The sequence below is a fragment of the Coregonus lavaretus genome (assembly GCF_964263955.1).
Source record: "Coregonus lavaretus genome assembly, contig: HAP1_SCAFFOLD_1391, whole genome shotgun sequence".
Classification (NCBI taxonomy): domain Eukaryota; kingdom Metazoa; phylum Chordata; class Actinopteri; order Salmoniformes; family Salmonidae; genus Coregonus; species Coregonus lavaretus.
This window is the reverse complement of record NW_028160890.1, coordinates 106,483-126,168: the sequence shown is the minus strand read 5'-3', so window position 1 is coordinate 126,168 and position 19,686 is coordinate 106,483. Positions and strand designations below refer to the sequence as shown.

The window sequence follows — 19,686 nt, the reverse complement described above, 5'->3', positions numbered from 1 at the left end:
CACACACAATCTCACACACACTCAGCCTGAGATAAATACTGTATACTGTAGGTCTCTAATATTCATCATGCTTCATTGCATGATTGGCTAACACACACTGGGTTTATAACATATTTTAGGGCCATTTTATGATGATTATGATTATTATTATTCTCTAGCTTTTTGCCTGTGAGTAGTCTGTTTTACACAGCAGGAAGTGGAAAAGCAATGAGCACTTTACAGTCCCAGATATAGCCTAGGTTGTAGCTATTACCTCCCTCCCTCTCTTCCACCTTCCTCTCCCTCTCCCTCTTCCTCTTCTTCTCTGTCTCCCTCTGTAGAATGACATGTGGGCGGTCTCCAATAGCCTGTTTAACTCTCTCTCTCTATCTCTCTCACTGTCCAGAATGATACGTGGGGGATCCAATACTCATATGCCCTGTTCAAGGCGATGAGCCACATGTTGTGTATTGGCTACGGTGCCCAGGCTCCAGAGGGCATGACAGACGTGTGGCTCACCATGCTCAGTATGATCATTGGTGCCACCTGCTATGCCATGTTCATCGGCCATGCCACCGCTCTCATACAGTCCCTGGACTCCTCACGACGACAGTACCAGGAGAAAGTAAGAGATTAGGACCCTCTCTATCCCTCACTCCATCTCTCTCTCTCCATTCCTCTATCCCTCCTGCCATCTCTCTCTCATTCCTCTATCTCTCCCTCCATCTCTCTCCATTCCTCTATCTCTCCCTCCATCTCTCTCCATTCCTCTATCCCTCCCTCCATCTCTCTCTCCATTCCTCTATCCCTCCCGCCATATCTCTCTCTCCATTCCACTATCCCTCCCTCCATCTCTCTCTCTCCATTCCTCTATCCCTCCTGCCATCTCTCTCTCATTCCTCTATCTCTCCCTCCATCTCTCCATTCCTCTATCCCTCCCTCCATCTCTCTCTCCATTCCTCTATCCCTCCCACCATATCTCTCTCTCCATTCCTCTATCCCTCCCTCCATCTCTCTCTCCATTCCTCTATCCCTCCCTCCATCTCTCTCTCCATTCCTCTATCCCTCCCTCCATCTCTCTCTCCATTCCTCTATCCCTCCCTCCATCTCTCTCTCTCCATTCCTCTATCCCTCCCTCCATCTCTCTCTCCATTCCTCTATCCCTCCCTCCATCTCTCTCTCTCCATTCCTCTATCCCTCCCTCCATCTCTCTCTCCATTCCTCTATCCCACCCTCCATCTCTCTCTCCATTCCTCTATCCCTCCCTCCCTCCCTCCCTCCATCTCTCTCTCTCATTCCTCTATCCCTCCCTCCATCTCTCTCTCTTCATTCCTCTATCCCTCCCTCCCCCTCTCTCTCCATTGCGTTATATTAACGTTGTATTAATGTTGTATTCACGTTATATTACCGTTGTATTAACGTTGTATTAATGTTGTATTAACGTTGTATTAATGTTGTATTCACGTTGTATTAATATTGTATTGATGTTGTATTAATGTTGTATTGACGTTGTATTACCGTTGTATTGACGTTGTATTGATGTTGTGTTCCAGTATAAGCAGGTGGAGCAGTACATGTCGTTCCATAAGCTCCCTGCAGATGTCCGTCAGCGGATTCATGAGTACTACGAGCATCGCTTCCAGGGCAAGATGTTTGACGAGGAGAACATACTGGGTGAACTCAGCGAACCGCTAAAGGAGGTAACACACACACACAATGCACGTGCACACACACACGCACGAGACACGTACACACACACACACGCACGAGGCACGCATGCAGGCATACACGCACACACACAGTTACAAGTTACGAAAGCTAGCTGTAGCATAACAACAACAATAAAACTGCTCAAGCCAGTCGATTCAAACTGCCTCAAACACATTTTACATTAAAGAAAATGAAAATGTACTGATACAATTCAGTTCTTGTGCATTTTAACTCACTTCCCAACTCCTCTCCCTCCCCCTCTCTTTCTCCCCCTCTCTTTCTCCCTCTCTCTTTCTCCCCCTCTCTTTCTCCCTCTCTCTTTCTCCCCCTCTTTTTCTCCCTCTCTCAGGCGATAGTTAGCTTTAACTGCCGTAGCCTGGTGGCTCACATGCCGCTGTTTGCTAACGCGGACCCTAACTTTGTGACGGCGGTGCTGACCAAGCTTCGCTTCGAGGTGTTCCAGCCCAATGACTTAATCATCCGTGAGGGCACGATGGGACGCAAGATGTACTTCATCCAACACGGACGAGTCGGCATACTCACCCGCGGAAACAAGGAGACCAAACTCAGTGACGGGTCCTACTTTGGGGGTGAGGAGAGGAGGTAGAAGGGGGAGGGAGGGGTGAGGATAAGGACAGGGTGAGGAAAAAGAGAAGGGGAGAGGTGTGGTTGTGAGTTAGAGTAATCACTTCTTTAATTTTACAATTTCTTCAACAAAATCTTATTTTTTCCACTCTCTCCCACCCCTCTTCCCTTCTCCCTCTTCATCCACACCTCCCCTCCCTCCTCTCTCTCTCCTAATCTCACTCTCTCTCTCTCTCTCTCCCTCTCTCTCAGAGATCTGTCTGTTGACTCGGGGCCGGAGGACGGCGAGCGTCAGAGCGGATACGTACTGTCGTCTCTACTCCCTCAGCGTGGACAGCTTCAACGAGGTCCTGGAGGAACACCCCATGATGAGGCGGGCCTTCGAGACCGTTGCCGTCGACCGGTTGGACCGCATCGGTACTATACCTCTCCCGATTGGCTCAAGCATCTGCCAATCGGTCCATTACTTGCAATGACTTACAGTTTTCAATTCAGTTTCATTTCTATAGCGCTTTGTGCAAAGACCTTGCCAGTGAATAGCATTTTTCTAATCAATTCAGATTGTATTTCTAAAGCGCTTTGTAAAGTGACCTTACAGTTGCAGAAGCCCTTCGAAGCAGGTTAAGGGAGCGAGAAACTGAAAGAAAATCTCAGAGAGCTAATAGAACAGAGACCTACAGTGAGGGAAAAAAGTATTTGATCCCCTGCTGATTTTGTACGTTTGCCCACTGACAAAGACATGATCAGTCTATAATTTTAATGGTAGGTTTATTTGAACAGTGAGAGACAGAATAACAACAAAAATGTTATAAATTGATTTGCATTTTAATGAGGGAAATAAGTATTTGACCCCTCTGCAAAACATGACTTAGTACTTGGTGGCAAAACCCTTGTTGGCAATCACAGAGGTCAGACGTTTCTTGTAGTTGGCCACCAGGTTTGCACACATCTCAAGAGGGATTCTGTCCCACTCCTCTTTGCAGATCTTCTCCAAGTCATTAAGGTTTCGAGGCTGACGTTTGGCAACTCGAACCTTCAGCTCCCTCCACAGATTTTCTATAGGATTAAGGTCTGGAGACTGGCTAGGCCACTCCAGGACCTTAATGTGCTTCTTCTTGAGCCACTCCTTTGTTGCCTTGGCCTTGTGTTTTGGGTCATTGTCATGCTGGAATACCCATCCACGACCCATTTTCAATGCCCTGGCTGAGGGAAGGAGGTTCTCACCCAAGATTTGACGGTACATTGCCCCGTCCATCGTCCCTTTGATGCAGTGAAGTTGTCCTGTCCCCTTAGCAGAAAACACCCCCAAAGCATAATGTTTCCACCTCCATGTTTGATGGTGGGGATGGTGTTCTTGGGGTCATAGGCAGCATTCCTCCTCCTCCAAACACGGCGAATTGAGTTGATGCCAAAGAACTCGATTTTGGTCTCATCTGACCACAACACTTTCACCCAGTTCTCCTCTGAATCATTCAGATGTTCATTGGCAAACTTCAGACGGTCCTGTATATGTGCTTTCTTGAGCAGGGGGACCTTGCGGGCGCTGCAGGATTTCAGTCCTTCATGGCGTAGTGTGTTACCAATTGTTTTCTTGGTGACTATGGTCCCAGCTGCCTTGAGATCATTGACAAGATCCTCCCGTGTAGTTCTGGGCAGATTCCTCACCGTTTCACATGATAAATGCAACTCCACGAGGTGAGATCTTGCATGGAGCCCCAGGCCGAGGGAGATTGACAGTTCTTTTGTGTTTCTTCCATTTGCGAATAATCGCACCAACTGTTGTCACCTTCTCACCAAGCTGCTTGGCGATGGTCTTGTAGCTGTCACGATTTAACTAGATATGAACCCAAATGCAGACAACTACACCGAGCCAGAGAAGGTTTAACAGGTTTATTTACAAAAGTTCAATTTGTCCAGGTTTCCAATAATAGGGGAAGAGCAAGTCCAGGTTAACAGGGAGGGTAACAGATCCAGGTTCAGAGCAGGAGTGGTACCGTAACGTCCTAGTGTCCGTGGTGAGTCCAAAAGGAAGGTCCGGTAGTGGTAAGCAGGATGGTGGTGGCAGGAGTGAAGCGGAGGCAGGAGTCAGGTTCCAATAATATCGTAGTCTTGACTATGATCTGACGATGAGTGGCAAGTTTGACCGGGTCTTAAAGGCTGAGGTGATTATGGTGAATGAGCTGCAGCTGGAACCCTGACTCCCGCACACCAGACTTCACTCCTGCAATCAAGGACAGACAGAGGGGAGGGAGAGAGCAGAGAGAGAGCTACCTAGCAGCAGTAGGCCTAACAGTACCCCCCCCTCTACGGACGCCACCTGGCGGCCGACAGGGTTTATCGGGATGTAACCTATGAAATTCATGGACCAGAGCAGGATCCACAATGAAGCTCCTGGGCACCCAGGAACGTTCCTCAGGACCATAACCCTCCCAATCCACCAGGTACTGGAAACCACGACCCTGGCGGCGAACATCCAGAAGTCGCCGGACAGTGTAGACAGGACCCCCACCCACGATCCTGGGCGGAGGAGGGGGACGAGAGGGCGGGCACAGAGGGCTAACAGACACAGGCTTAATCTGTGAAACATGAAAAGTGGAATGAACCCGTAGGGAGGCAGGAAGCTGTAGCTTAACTGCGCAGGGGTTAACAATAGACAGTATCTTGAACGGTCCTATAAAACGCGGCGCCATCTTCTTAGACTCCACTTTCAATGGAAGATCACGTGACTTAAGCCATACCTCTTGACCAGGAGAGTAACCGGGAGCCTGGGACCGGTGACGGTTGGCTTGCCTCTGCATGTATGACGAAGCTCGGGACAGAGCTACCCTGGCCTTCCTCCAGACCTTGAAGCAGCGGCGCATGTGGGACTGCACCGAGGGTACCGCCAGTTCCCTCTCTTGAGAAGGGAACAGGGGAGGTTGATAACCCAGAGCACACAGAAAGGGAGACAAACCAGAGGAAGCGTTAGTCAAGGTGTTATGAGCATATTCCACCCAGGGGAGCATGGAGCTCCATGACCCAGGGTTAGACCCTGTGACACAGCGGAGAGCGGTCTCCATCTCCTGGTTCGCTCTCTCGGCTTGCCCGTTGGTCTGGGGATGATATCCCGAGGACAGGCTGGATGTGATGCCCAAAGCTTTACAGAACGCCTTCCATACCTGGGAGACAAACTGGGGACCCCTGTCAGAGACAATATCAGAGGGTAAACCATGAAAGCGGAACACATGTTCAACCAAAATATCAGCCGTCTCTCTGGCCGTGGGCAGTTTAGGTAGAGCCAAAAAATGAGCGAACTTAGAAAAACGATCAATCACAGTAAAAATGACAGTCTTTCCGGACGAGGGGGGAAGTCCAGTGACAAAATCCATGGCAATGTGCGACCAGGGCCGGCTGGGTATTGGCAGAGGTCGTAGATGACCAGCGCTGGCCTGGGTGGAGTTTTTACTTCGTGCACATACCGTACAAGCAGCAATGAAGGCTTGAGTGTCCGCCTCCATCCTGGGCCACCAGAACTTCCGTCGCACAAAGTCAAGGGTCCGCGTAACTCCAGGGTGACAGGTAAGGGGAGACAAGTGAGCCCACTGAAGTACCTGGGAGCGAACAGCCTCAGGGACAAACAACCGGTTAGGAGGACCCCTCCCAGGGTCAGCTTGATGATGTTGAGCCTGTCTAACAATCCCCTCGATGTCACATGTGATGGCCGCAATACTGCTGGTAGGAGGCAAGATGGGTTCAGGGTTACTACCAGTATCAACAGCCGAATGAACACGAGACAGGGCGTCAGGCTTGACGTTGCGTGACCCAGGACGGTAAGACAGAGAAAAATTGAATCTCCCAAAAAATTGTGCCCACCTGGCTTGACGGGGGTTGAGCTGCTTCGCTGACTGGATGTATGCCAGATTCTTATGATCCGTCCAAACGATGAAGGGTTGTTCCGCCCCCTCCAACCAATGCCGCCACTCCTCGAGAGCCAGCTTAACGGCGAGCAGTTCACGATTGCCAACATCATAATTTCTCTCTGCCTGAGAAAGTTTCCTTGAAAGAAAAGCACAGGGATGCAGTTTGTTATCTTCAGGAGAACGTTGTGACAACACCGCACCTACCCCAGTGTCGGATGCATCCACCTCTACGACAAACTGGCGGTCGGGGTCCGGCTGCATCAGAATGGGAGCCGAGGCGAAGCGATGTTTCAGTTCTTCGAACGCTGATTCGGCCCCTTCATTCCAAGCGAACGGTCGTGAGATGGAGGTGAGAGCGGTGAGTGGCGCCGCAATGCGGCTGTAGTCCTTGATGAACCTCCTGTAGAAGTTTGCAAACCCCAGGAATCGTTGAAGTTGTTTGCGGGTGGAGGGGGCTGGCCAGTCCGTGACAGCAGAGATCTTAGCTGGGTCCATCCGCAACTCCCCCTGAGCTATTATGTAACCCAAAAAAGAGGTCTCAGACACATGAAACTCACATTTCTCCATCTTCACAAATAGCTTGTTCTCCAACAACCTTTGCAACACCTGGCCCACATGCAGTTCATGTTCCTGGGAGGACTCAGAGAAAATCAGGATATCATCCAGATAGACAAAAACAAAACGATTCAACATGTCCCGAAGGACATCGTTCACTAGTGCCTGAAAAACAGCAGGGGCATTAGACAACCCAAAAGGCATGACCAGATACTCAAAATGTCCCAAGGGTGTGTTGAAGGCAGTCTTCCATTCATCACCCTTACGAATGCGCACCAGGTGATACGCATTTCGTAGATCCAGTTTGGTAAAGATAGTTGCACCATGTAGGAGGGGAAAAGCAGAATTAATTAAAGGCAGAGAATATTTGTTCTTAATGGTGATGTTGTTAAGTCCACGGAAATCAATACAGGGTCTGAGGGTCTTATCCTTCTTTCCAACAAAAAAGAATCCTGCTCCTACAGGTGACGAGGAAGGACGAATAATACCTGCCGCCAAGGAGTCCCGAATGTAGTTCTCCATAGCCTCCGTCTCCGGGCGGGAGAGATTGTACAGGCGACTGCTGGGGAGAGGGGCTCCTGGCTGGAGGTCAATGGCGCAGTCGTAAGGCCGGTGAGGAGGAAGAGAAGTAGCTCTGTGTTTGCAGAAAACGGATGCCAGGTCATGATACACGTCAGGGACAGCAGAGAGATCCATGGACTCCAGTGGAGGTTGAGGCACAGTGCTGGCAGGGGTCTGAGCAGAACACAAACAATTCACATGACAAAATGTGCTCCATGAAACAATTCTACCTGTCACCCAATCAATGTGTGGATTGTGTCTTATGAGCCAGGGGATACCAAGGATCAGGGGAGTCTGAGGGCAGTCAATGATGTGAAACTGAATGTTCTCCTGATGATTACCCGACACTCTGAGACAAACAGGCACAGTCTGATGAGTAATACGGGTCAACAATTGTCCATTTAGACCAGGGGTGTCAAACGTACGGCCCGCGGGCCAGATCAGGCCCGCAAACGGGTTTAATCCGGCCCGCGAGATGATTTAGAAAAAAAAAAAAAAAAAAAAAACATTTTTTTTTTTTTTTTTTTTTTGTAAAGTATAAAAATGCGCTGCAATTTTTCAATTAAATAAACTGCTGTTCCAATTGCGTCCACTGGATGGCGCAATAGCAATTGTGTTAAGCAAGCAAACTGTTTATACCGGGGCAGAGCAAGTAGGTCAAGCACGTGCAGCCAATGAGCTACTTTGTTTTGCCCACGATATTTATTACGGCTTCTACTTTTAACATTATGTGCTTTGGCACCCTCATTGCCCCAATATGTCTCTGTCAAAAAAGAGAAAAGTGGACGCAGAGTGCAGAGTGTTCCAAGAAAAATTGTCATCCTATTTATTCACGGAATTGAATGGGAAAGCTGTATGTTTGGTGTGTTCAGAGCATGTTGCAGTGCTGAAAGAATATAACCTTCGTCGCCACTATGTGAGTCTTCATGCCGACAAATATGACAACTTTCAAGGACAGCGGAGATGAGAGAAGGTGAATGAACTGTTGGCGGGTCTGAAGGAACAGCAGTCTGTGTTTACTCACAGCCGAGACATCAGTGACGCTGCAGTGAAAGCTAGCTACCTCATTGCTAATGAAATCACAGTGGCTTCAAAACCATTTAGTGAGGGTGAATTTGTAAAAACATGCATGATGAAGGCAGCGTAGATTGTGTGCCCTGAAAAGCGGCAGGCTTTTGCAAATATCAGCCTGACAAGAAACACAGTTGCAGACAGGATTTCCGATCTTTCAGTGGATTTGGACAGCCAGTTGAAGCAAAAAGTAAAGTCATTTATTGCGTTTTCGGTTGCAATTGATGAAAGCACGGACATTACAGATGTTGCACAACTGGCCATTTTCATCCGCGGAGTTGATGACACATTGACCGTCACCGAGGAGTTCGTGGAGTTGGTGCCGATGACAGATACAACGACAGCAGCTGATATTTTTACCGCACTCGTCGGCGCGCTGGACAGGGTCGGAGTGGACTGGTCCCGCGCTGTCAGCCTGGCTACAGATGGTGCGCCCTCAATGATCGGGAAAAAAGCAGGCGTTGTGACAAAGTTCAGAGAGAAAGTGCAATCTGCAAATGGAGGACGTGATTTTTTGACTTTTCACTGTATTTTGCACCAGGAGGCTTTGTGTTGCAAGTCATTAAAGATGGATAACGTCATGAAGGTGGTCATCCAAACTGTTAATTTCATCCGATCCAGAAGCCTGAATCACCGTCAGTTTGACAGCCTTCTCAGAGAGAAAGACCACATCTATGGCCTGCCATACCACACTGAGGTAAGATGGTTAAGCCGAGGTGCTGTGCTGAGGCGTTTCTTTGATTTACGAGAAGAAATTGAACAGTTCATGGAAGAAAAGGGCAAACCAGTGTTAGAATTTCATTCCGCAGAATGGATGCAGGACCTTGCATTTATGGTGGATGTTACAGAGCACCTGAATAACTTGAACAAACAGCTGCAAGGGCGCAACAAAGTTGTCACGCAGTATTATGACAGCATACGTTCTTTCAAGTTGAAGCTGTCATTGTGGGAGACGCAACTTGCCGGTGGTGATGCAGCTCACTTCCCCTGTCTGAAAAATGTGTGCGCGACCCAACATGTGGCAGACATGAAGCGGTTCAAAGATAAAATAACGGGACTGTTACGGGAGTTTGAGCAACGCTTTCAGATTTATGTTTATGTTTTTATGTTGATGTGCTATTGTTTTTATTTGTATATTTAACCTATTCTTGACTCTGTGGTTCTTGCACTTGTTTGGGGAACAGGATTTCATTATTTGTATCTACATTTCTGCCTGAGAAATGACACCCTGATATAGTTCTGTGATCTGTGATATACTTCTGTGAATCACTGAGGCATTGTGTGTTTGTGTGTTCTTTGTCCTCAGAACTTTCAAATAACTTGAGGTGTTTTATGATTAATAGTGATGTTGTGCTTTTGGACACTGTCCTCAGGCTCCAGCTTTATGTTTATATGTTTTTATGTTGATGTGCTATTGTTTTTAATTGATTTTATTTTATTTGTATATTTAACCTATTCTTGACTATGTGGTTCTTGCACTTGTTTGGGGAACAGGATTTCATTATTTTTATCTACATTTCTGCCTGAGAAATGACACCCTGATATAGTTCTGTGATCTGTGAAACAGTTCTGTTAATCACTGAGGCATTGTGTGTTTGTGTGTTCTTTTTCTTTAGAATTTTCAAATAAACTTGACGTGTTTTATGATTAATAGTGATGTTGTGCTTGTACTATTTTGGACACACTGTCCTCAGGCTCCAGCTTTATGTTGTATGTTGATCGTATTAAAACAAAGAAAACAATCTGAAGTTGTTGTTTTTAAGTTATATATACCATGATTTTTCCGGTCCGGCCCACTTGGGAATAGATTTTCCTCCATGTGGCCCCTGAGCTAAAATGAGTTTGACACCCCTGATTTAGACCCTTAGCCTGCAGCGGATGGTCCATAGGTACAGTCTCTAAATCCATTTGTTGAGCCAACTCTCGATCCAAAAAGCTTTCATCGGCACCAGAGTCAACCAGCGCACTAACAGGGAAAACCTGGGACTGCCACTGGAGGGATGCCTGGAGCAGAATGCGGGGAGAAGAGGAAGAATCCGCTGCTCGGCTCACCAAAACTTCTCCCATTAATGATGAGCCGGCCCTTTTCCCGGACGAACTGGGCAGGAAGGAACGAAATGACCAGCTTCTCCACAATACAGGCAGACCCGAGCCTGAATACGACGTGCCCGCTCCTCTGAGGACAACCGTGCACGACCCACCTCCATGGCTTCGGATTCAGTGCTCCTAGTATCGACTCGGGAAGACTCGGCCCTCTCCTTAGGGAAGAGGCGGGGAGGAGTTGGTCGACGACAGACAGGTTGCTTGGAACTACCACTCCTCTCCCGGCGGCGCTCCCGAATCCGATTATCCAACCTGATGGTGAGTGAAATAAGATTATCCAGCGTAGGCGATTCATCATATGACACCAATTCATTCTTCAAGGTCTCAGCCAAAGCATTAATGAACACTCCTTGTAATGCCTCGTCATTCCAACCACTCACTGCCGCTAAAGTTCGAAACTCCACTGCCATCTCCGCCACACTGCGAGACCCCTGCCGAAGAGACAACAAACGTTTAGCAGCCTCCTTGCCCGTACGGGGTGGTCGAAAACCTTCCTCATCTCAGTGGTGAAGGCAACGTAAGCGTTGCAAATGTCCGACTGGCTCTCCCAGACCGCGGATCCCCAGGAACGAGCGGAACCGCTAGTAGAGTTGATAAGGTAGGCAATACGGGCTCTTTCGGAGGCATAGGTGAGGGGCTGTTGTTCAAACACCAACGAGCACTGAGTCAAAAAATCACCACAGGTTCCCATGTTCCCGTCATAGCGCTCTGGAGCAGGAACAAAAGGCTCTCTGATCTGGGCTGGAGGGGCAAGAAAAACAGGCGGAGCAGGAGAAGGAGCAGTTTGTATGCCATGCACGAGGGGTGCATTATTAACTTGAGTAGTAAGGGCAGACACTTGATTGGTGAGTAATTGAACCTGATTAAGCAGCACCTGACTGTTCTCAGAAATAGTCTTAAACAAGGTATCATGTTGGCCAAGTAAAATGCCCTGATTGGCTATGGCAGTCCGAATCTGAGTGCACTCTGGGGTGGTATCCGAGCTACTGTCTGCTGGGTTCATGTTGGTCAGATCATACTGTCACGATTTAACTAGAAATGAACCCAAATGCAGACAACTACACCGAGCCAGAGAAGTTTTAACAGGTTTATTTACAAAAGTTCAATTTGTCCAGGTTTCCAATAATAGGGGAAGAGCAAGTCCAGGTTAACAGGGAGGGTAACAGATCCAGGTTCAGAGCAGGAGTGGTACCGTAACGTCCTAGTGTCCGTGGTGAGTCCAAAAGGAAGGTCCGGTAGTGGTAAGCAGGATGGTGGTGGCAGGAGTGAAGCGGAGGCAGGAGTCAGGTTCCAATAATATGGTAGTCTTGACTATGATCTGACGATGAGTGGCAAGTTTGACCGGGTCTTAAAGGCTGAGGTGATTATGGTGAATGAGCTGCAGCTGGAACCCTGACTCCCGCACACCAGACTTCACTCCTGCAATCAAGGACAGACAGAGGGGAGGGAGAGAGCAGAGAGAGAGCTACCTAGCAGCAGTAGGCCTAACAGTAGCCCATTCCAGCCTTGTGTAGGTCTACAATTTTTTCCCTGACATCCTTGGAGAGCTCTTTGGTCTTGGCCTTGGTGGAGAGTTTGGAATCTGATTGATTGATTGCATCTGTGGACAGGTGTCTTTTATACAGGTAACAAGCTGAGATTATGAGCACTCCTTTAAGAGTGTGCTCCTAATCTCAGCTCGTTACCTGTATAATAGACACCTGGGAGCCAGAAATCTTTCTGTTTGAGAGGGGTTCAAATACTTATTTCCCTCATTAAAATGCAAATCAATTTATAACATTTTTGACATGTGTTTTTTTTGTTTTTGTTGTTATTCTGTCTCTCACTGTTCAAATAAACCTACCATTAAAATTATAGACTGATCATTTCTTTGTCAGTGGGCAAACGTACAAAATCAGCAGGGGATCAAATACTTTTTTCCCTCACTGTAAGAGAAGACACCTGGTTCTGTTTGTGATCTTTAATCAGCCACTCAGCCCTGTCAGCCTCATTACAACTGTGTTGTTTGATCGTCACTTTATTTTCTACAACTTTGTTCTTGCTCTTGTTTTCGCCCATTTGTGTCAAACAAGAACAGTAACCATCCCCTCCATCAGTTTGTTTCTGTTTTGATCGTTTCATTCTAGTCTCTTCTCTCTCTTTGTTCTCCTCTGCAGGTAGGAAGAACTCTATCCTGATGAGGAAGTCGTCCCAGGCGGGTTCCATGGCGGGGGGCAGCGGTTTGGGGCGTGGGGGTCGAGGAGGAGGGGGGGCGGGGCTAGCCATGGGGGGGCTGGGCTCCTGTGACAGCATGCTGGTTCAGCAGATCGTTAAACACGACAGCATGCCAGCCATGCAGGAGGCCATCGCTGCTGCCGCTGCTGGAAGGGGGGGGGCCACGGGAGGAAGTGGTACGGTCTCCCCTAGGCCCCACCCACTGATCTGGGCTCCACTGATCCACGCTCCGCTCCAGACAGCGGCCGCTACGACTAACGTGGCCATCGCCCTCATGCACCAGCAGCAGCAGCAACAGCAGCTACAACATCAACTACAGCAGCAACATGCGCTAGGGGGCGCTATATTCTTCCCCTCCATCTCTCCATCACCTTCCGTCTCCTTCCCTCTCTCCCCCCCGCGGCCCCCTGTCCTGCAGCCCCTGCGCCCCTCTGTGAGTTCCCTCATTGGGATGATGGGGGTAGGAGGGATGGGAGGGGGAGGGCTGTCCCCTAGAGGGGGGTTTCCTGCCTTCCCCTCCCCCTCGCCCTTCCCCATGGCCCCCCCGGGAGGTGTGATATCATCCCCTGTTGCTCAAACCCCACCCACACCGGCCTCCTCTGTCCCCACGTCGGTCCAATTAGGAAGGACCCTGCACTACAGTCTCCGCCTCCACCCGGAACACCCTTCAGTGATGGGTGGAACCCCAGGAATCCCCAAGGTAGGAGGGGCCACCACACCACATCTGTTCTACCACGTGAATCCAACTGCAGCCACCAGTGTCATGTCAGACACTTGCAGTTCCATGGCTGGCCAGCAGGGGGCCAAGGAGGCACTGTTGCGTCACGGAGGAGGCAGCAACCAGGGCCTGCCTGCACTGGGGAGGCTCACCCAGGAGGCCAGACTCCGCTCCGCCTCGCAGCCCACCCTGCCTCATCGATCCTGGGCAAGCATGCAGCCTCACCCCCCTCTCCAGCGGAAGGCCTCTGGAGGTAACCTGCTGCCAGCCTCGTTCCTGGCTGGGACGCAGCTAACCAGGGGTGGCAGTGTGGGGGTGTTGACTACTCCCCTACCAGTCCAAGTCCCAGCACAACGGTTACAGATGCCCCCCTTCAATGCACAGACACAAGCACAGACCCTGGGCTCTATACAGACCCTCCCTGATCCTGTCTCTACACACTGCCCTGCACACACACACACAGCCACACACACACATCCCATCACTGTACCTGCAGCCACACCCACCTCAGCTTCTCCCCTGGCCTCCTACTCTTCCTCCCCCAAACAAACCCCCCTCTCCTCTGCCACCCCCTCCCCTGCTCCCACTCCTTCCTCCCTCACCCCAGCCCTGCCACTGACCCCTCGCCCCAAACCCACCCCTACACCCCCATCTCGCTCCTCCTCTCCTCCCCCCTGCTCCATCCCTCCCTCTGCCGGAACTACTCCCCTCACCTCAACCGCTCGCTCCAAACCCATCCCTACACCTCCCCCTCACTCTTCTTCCCCCTCTCCCTCCTCCACTCCCCCTCCCTCCTCTGTAACCACCTCTTCCCCCCTCACCTCAACCCCTCGCTCTAAACCCATCCCTACACCTCCCCCTCGTTCTTCTTCACCCTCTCCTTCCTCCACTCCCCCTCCCTCCTCTGTCAGTGCCCCTTTCCCACTTCCACAAACCCATGGGCGCAAGTCCTCTCTCGCATCCCCCTCTCCCCCCTCCTCCTCCCTACCTTCCTCCCCCACTCTTCTCCAGAGCCCCCTAATCAAGCCCTCCCCTACACCCCCCTCCCCTTCCCCTCTATCTGGGCCCACCCCTACCCCCTCTAAAGCCCCTACCCAGACTCATACCCCTACCCCCTCTCAAACACCTTCTCAAACCCCTACTCCTACCCATTCTCAAACCCCTACCCCTACCCAGACTCGTACCCCTACCCCCTCTCAAACACTTTCTCAAACCCCTACTCCTACCCCTTCTCAAACCCCTACCCCTACCCAGACTCGAACCCCTACCCCCTCTCAAACACCTTCTCAAACCCCTACTACCCCTTCTAAAACTCCTACCCAGACTCGAACCCCTACCCCCTCTCAAACACCTTCTCAAACCCCTACTACCCCTTCTAAAACTCCTACCCAGACTTGTACCCCTACCCCCTCTCAAACACCTTCTCAAACCCCTACCCCTACCCAGACTCGTACCCCTACCCCCTCTCAAACACCTTCTCAAACCCCTACTCCTACCCCTTCTCAAACCCCTACCCCTAGTCAGACTTGTACCCCTACCCTCTTTCAAACACCTTCTAAAACCCCTACTACCCCTTCTAAAACTCCTACCCAGACTTGTACCCCTACCCCCTCTCAAACACCTTCTCAAACCCCTACCCCTACCCCTTCTCAAATCCCTACCCAGACTCGTACCCCTACCCCTATCCTCTCTCAACCCTCCAATCGTCCCCCTACCCTTATTTCTAGTCCTGTTCCCACTCAGAGCCAAACCCTAACCGCAACCCCCACCCCAGCTGCAACCCCCACCCCAGCCGCCACTTCCACCCTAGCCCCAACCTCAACCTTGATTCCCACTCCTTCTTCCAGTAAACCTCCCACCCCTATCTCTATCCCTTCACCTGCCCTTACGCAAAGCCAAACTCTAACCCCAACATCTACCAGTTCTAAAACTCCGGCCCCAACCTCAACTCCAACTCCTACCCCCAAACCTCCCCCTACCCATACTGCCAAACAGACCCCACATATAGCCCCTGTTCAAACCTCCACCCCTACCCCAACACCCACTTCTAAAGCTTCTCTTAGTCCTGCACCCATCGCCTCCGCTGCTCCAATTCAAGCCCCAAAAGGCTCAGCCCACACCCCAAAACAGACCCCAGCTGTCCAAACCCCAGTCCAAACCCCTGCCCCAAAACCCACTTCTAAATGTTCTGTTACCCCCACAATCCCACTTGTTCCTATCCATACCTCAAAACAATCCTCCACCCCCAAACCTGCCTCAACCCATACCCAAAAACAGACCCAACCTTTAGGTCCTGTCCCTACACCTACATCTCCCCCTTACACCACTCATGCTCCCACACTGGCCCCTTCCCAAGCTCCAAAGCTGACCACACCCGTAACACCTGTCCAAACCTCCACTACCACCCTCCCACCCACTCAGTTGGCCCCAGGCCCAGCCACCTCCCTCCTTCAGACATCCTGCCCCCCAGCCGCCTCTGCCCACTCCGCCTCCCCCAAGGGGGGCAAGAAGGACCCTTAGCTGTCTCAGGAAAGGCTAATAGGGACTGAGACAAAAACTGCCTGCCAACATGTGATGGTCCTGGAGGAAATGATCTGATTGGAGGATGGACTTTTCGGGCCAGATATACTGTATAGGTTGTGTCACAAAACACCCCATGCCCCATATAAAGTAGCACACTGTAGGGAATAGGGTACTGCGGATTTGAGTTCAACAAACTATCCTCCAAACGGTCCATGACTTGCGACTAGGTTTTAACTGTTGTTGCCAACATGGCATGCCAAAATTCTAGATTGAAACGGAGTTGGGCAGACTCTGTATGTCTATGGCTCTGGTGACTAGGGCAGGCTAGAGTAGAATCACAGTTGATATTTAAAGTCCAAACATGTACATACATATCTGTGTCAGTGATGGTTGGAGCAAGCAAGAGAGATGAAGTGGAAAGGTAATGGCAGCACACAGTGGGAGGGACGATACAGCTGTCAGACAAGATGAGGATGATGATGACAAAGATAGCAATGGAGCTCGTTGCATCTTGCTGCTGATTGGAGGAGGGTTAGGTGGCCAATTCTAAGGCGACCAATAAGATAGGCATTTCCTGATTTCCAGCTCCACCTCCCTTTTGCCTGTCGCTCTTCATCAACGTGTAATATTTTGTCATTATATGATTAATCATAATATGAGATTACTAATCACTGCAAAATTGATCATCATATTGATCAGTAACTATAGGAGCGATTAGTCCACTTGTAGTTATGTTGTCCAAGGTGTGTGGTGGTTAGCTTCGGACCAATATGTTCACACAACTTCTGTAACTGAATTGTGTTTTTTGGTGCAACACTTAATACTGCTCTCTCGTAAACTGTGGATGTGGATTTATTTGTTCCGCCTAGCTCCCTGTAAATGCATGCCTCTCTCTCTATTCCCTCCTTTTCCCTCGTTCCTCACCTCCTCTGGCTCCTGTCTGCTTTCATCCTGTCTTTCATCTCTGTCTGTCTGATCCTCCTTTCATCTTTCACAGAGCTTTTGTAATTAACTACTGTTCCAGAGACATTCACAGATGTTCTCTACCTCTCTCCATCTCTCACTTTTTCTGTCTCTCCATCTCTCGCTTTCTCTCTCTATCTACTGTGTCTCCATCGCTCTCTCTTTCTTACTCATTTTGTCACCTGCCTTTCATAATGTACTCTCACCCCATCTCTCTCTCTCTCTCTCTCTCTCTATCTATCATTCCCTCCCTCCCTCCATCCCTCCTTCCCTCCCCCCTCCTTTCTTCCCTCTCTTGTCCTGGTGTCATGTCCAGTGCTGTTTGATGTTTTTCTGTGGGTAGCAACAGAGCATTCCTCTTTTAACCCTTGATACCATGTTGCCTAGATTATATTTAAGGACCAAATGTTATTTATTTTATTTGTGATCACAGCTTTAGCTTTTGAGTAAAATCAATTAAATGATAGTTGTTGATGATGATGATTATTAGGATGATAAGGAGGACCATGATTATGGTGACGGTAAGAATGCTCATAATGATAGCTAGAATAAAGCACATTTAGAAAGTCAGTTTGTCTTTGGTGTCATTGACGAGAGAGAGAGAGAGAGAGAGAGAGAGAGAGAGAGCGAGAGAGAGAGAGAGAGAGAGAGAGAGAGAGAGAGAGAGAGAGAGAGAGAGAGAGGAGAGTGTATGTGTGAGTGCTTGCATGCGTGTGTGTGTGTCTGTGTGTGCGTGCGTGTGTCCTGCCCGGTAATCCTGAACACCTCCAGAGGTGAAGCAGACTCGTATCCAAGATGACGCCTGTGGATGGGAACGCTGGGATCACTGTTGCTCTCGACTCTAACTAAATCATTATCCTCCTGCACTGGGAAGGATTATACCATATCTAATACACAGCCTGACCCTCCTGACTTGTGTCTCTCTCTCTTTCTCGCTCTCGCTCTCACTCCATCTAATCTGTGTTCAAGGGGGTTCAAAAGTCTCATCTCCACACTATGTTATGTTTGGTGGTGATTGTATTGTTTTCCACCTTTGGTGGATTGTGAGGCATTAGAGTGTTGGATTTACACTCAGAGTGATTTGCATTACGGCCTGAAATTAAATATTGTACTGAAGGGAACAATCATGATCTTTGGAGGGATGCATGATTGTTAGAGGGATGTATAGAGACTTATTGTGTTCATTCTACTCTATTCTAAAGGGACTCTGAGGCTGTTCTCAGACGTTTACTTAGCAGACACCAAATACTATACTATACAAACAAGTTTGTTCATACCTTTGGATTTAAATCTAGAGATTAAATAACTATATACTTTAAACCTATAACAAGAGACTGTATAGCTATACTCTTGTGAGAGATGTAGGCCTACCCTTCAGACACATTTAAGCAGTGAACTCTTGTAAGTACCAAGCTGTCATCTCCACATTGACCACTAGATGGGGCTCAGCACCTAAACCAGACTCCTGTCTGCATTCCAGGAAAAGGTAGCAGCTTAGGATAACACAGTTTATGGTACACATTGTTTTACCTTCACCATGGTGAGGTGTGACAGGCCCTTAGATTGAGATGAGATAAGAGAGCTTTGGAGATATATGTGGAGAAATATGTGGAATATGTGAAGAGATATGTGGAGACGAGAAATATGTGGAGAGATATGTGGCGAGATGTGGAAAATGTGGAGAGATGTGGAATATGTGGAGAGATGTGGAGTCTGTAGAAGCATGTAAGAGGTTAACAGCAGTGGCAGACCACAGGATTAGTAGAGAATAAATAGGACTGTAATTGCTGCCTGTCACTCTGGCTCTGAACTAGAGGACCTGCGGGGAAGCCCTATTCTGGGGCCGCAGCACTGGAATCACACCGGAATGTCTTAGAGGATCACCTAGGGCTTGCAGGACATGGACAGAAAGAGAAATGGATTTCAATTATTTTGTCAGTATATATGTCAGTGTTTTAAGGATTGTGTGTGTATTTGCAGTGTGTGGTGTGTGTGTGTGTGTGTGTGTGTGTGTGTCTCCCTGCAGAGAGCGAGGTGACAGTGGAAACTCTGATCCCCCATCATGTAACAGGTTATTAAGTCTATAAGGGTAGACTTGGATTCAGCACACCCAGGTGGGTCACACACTCCTCTCGACTGCTGGGCCAACTGTGTGAGGGTGTGCATTAGTTCCACTACTGTCAATGCATTTGAACTTCTGCAAGGAAATCCATAATTAGATTATTTGCTAAATGAAGTTCAATTCAGCGAGATTTTGGGGGACAATAAAACAATATTTTATCTTTGCCCTTTAACTTTTTTAGGTGAACAACAAGGTTACCCACTGCGCACAGATGTCAGTTCAATGTCTAGTTTTCATTTACATTTGGTTGAGTTGTCAACTAACATGAATTCAGTGTGAAATCCTCCCCCAAAATGAACCATGTCATTGGATCTAGGTTAAAAGTTGGGTGAAAAAAATATAAAATGCCTTTAGTTGATGACGTTTTGCTGATCCAATTAGTTTTCCACATTGATTCAATGTCATCACATAGATTTTTTTTAGTTGAAATGACGTAGAAACAACGTTGTTTCAACCAGTTTTTGCCCAGTGGGTAGTGTGAACACACACGTCACACACACCACACACAACAGGAGCCAGACAGGTAGCCAGACCGCAGATTGAGCACAGATTTAAGGTTAGGGGGCGGCAAGGGGAAGGTGGGCTGGGTGGGCTGGGTGGGTAAACCACAAGATGTTATATTTAGACTTCCCATCACTTCAAAACCTGCCATCTCTCTCACACACACACATACAGGGGAGGTG

At 48.9% G+C, this 19,686-nt stretch overlaps 1 protein-coding gene across 1 annotated transcript; it reads left to right on the top strand.

Moving 5' to 3' along the window:
* Positions 1 to 385: 385 nt before the first annotated feature.
* On the top strand, positions 386 to 17,451 carry LOC311121348 (uncharacterized protein; the record flags this gene model as incomplete). Its single annotated transcript, XM_084195847.1, has 5 exons — positions 386 to 604; positions 1,533 to 1,679; positions 2,039 to 2,279; positions 2,527 to 2,691; positions 12,620 to 17,451. Coding segments are annotated over 5 exons (4,068 nt in total), but the record flags the coding sequence as incomplete, so codon positions are not given.
* Positions 17,452 to 19,686: the final 2,235 nt, after the last annotated feature.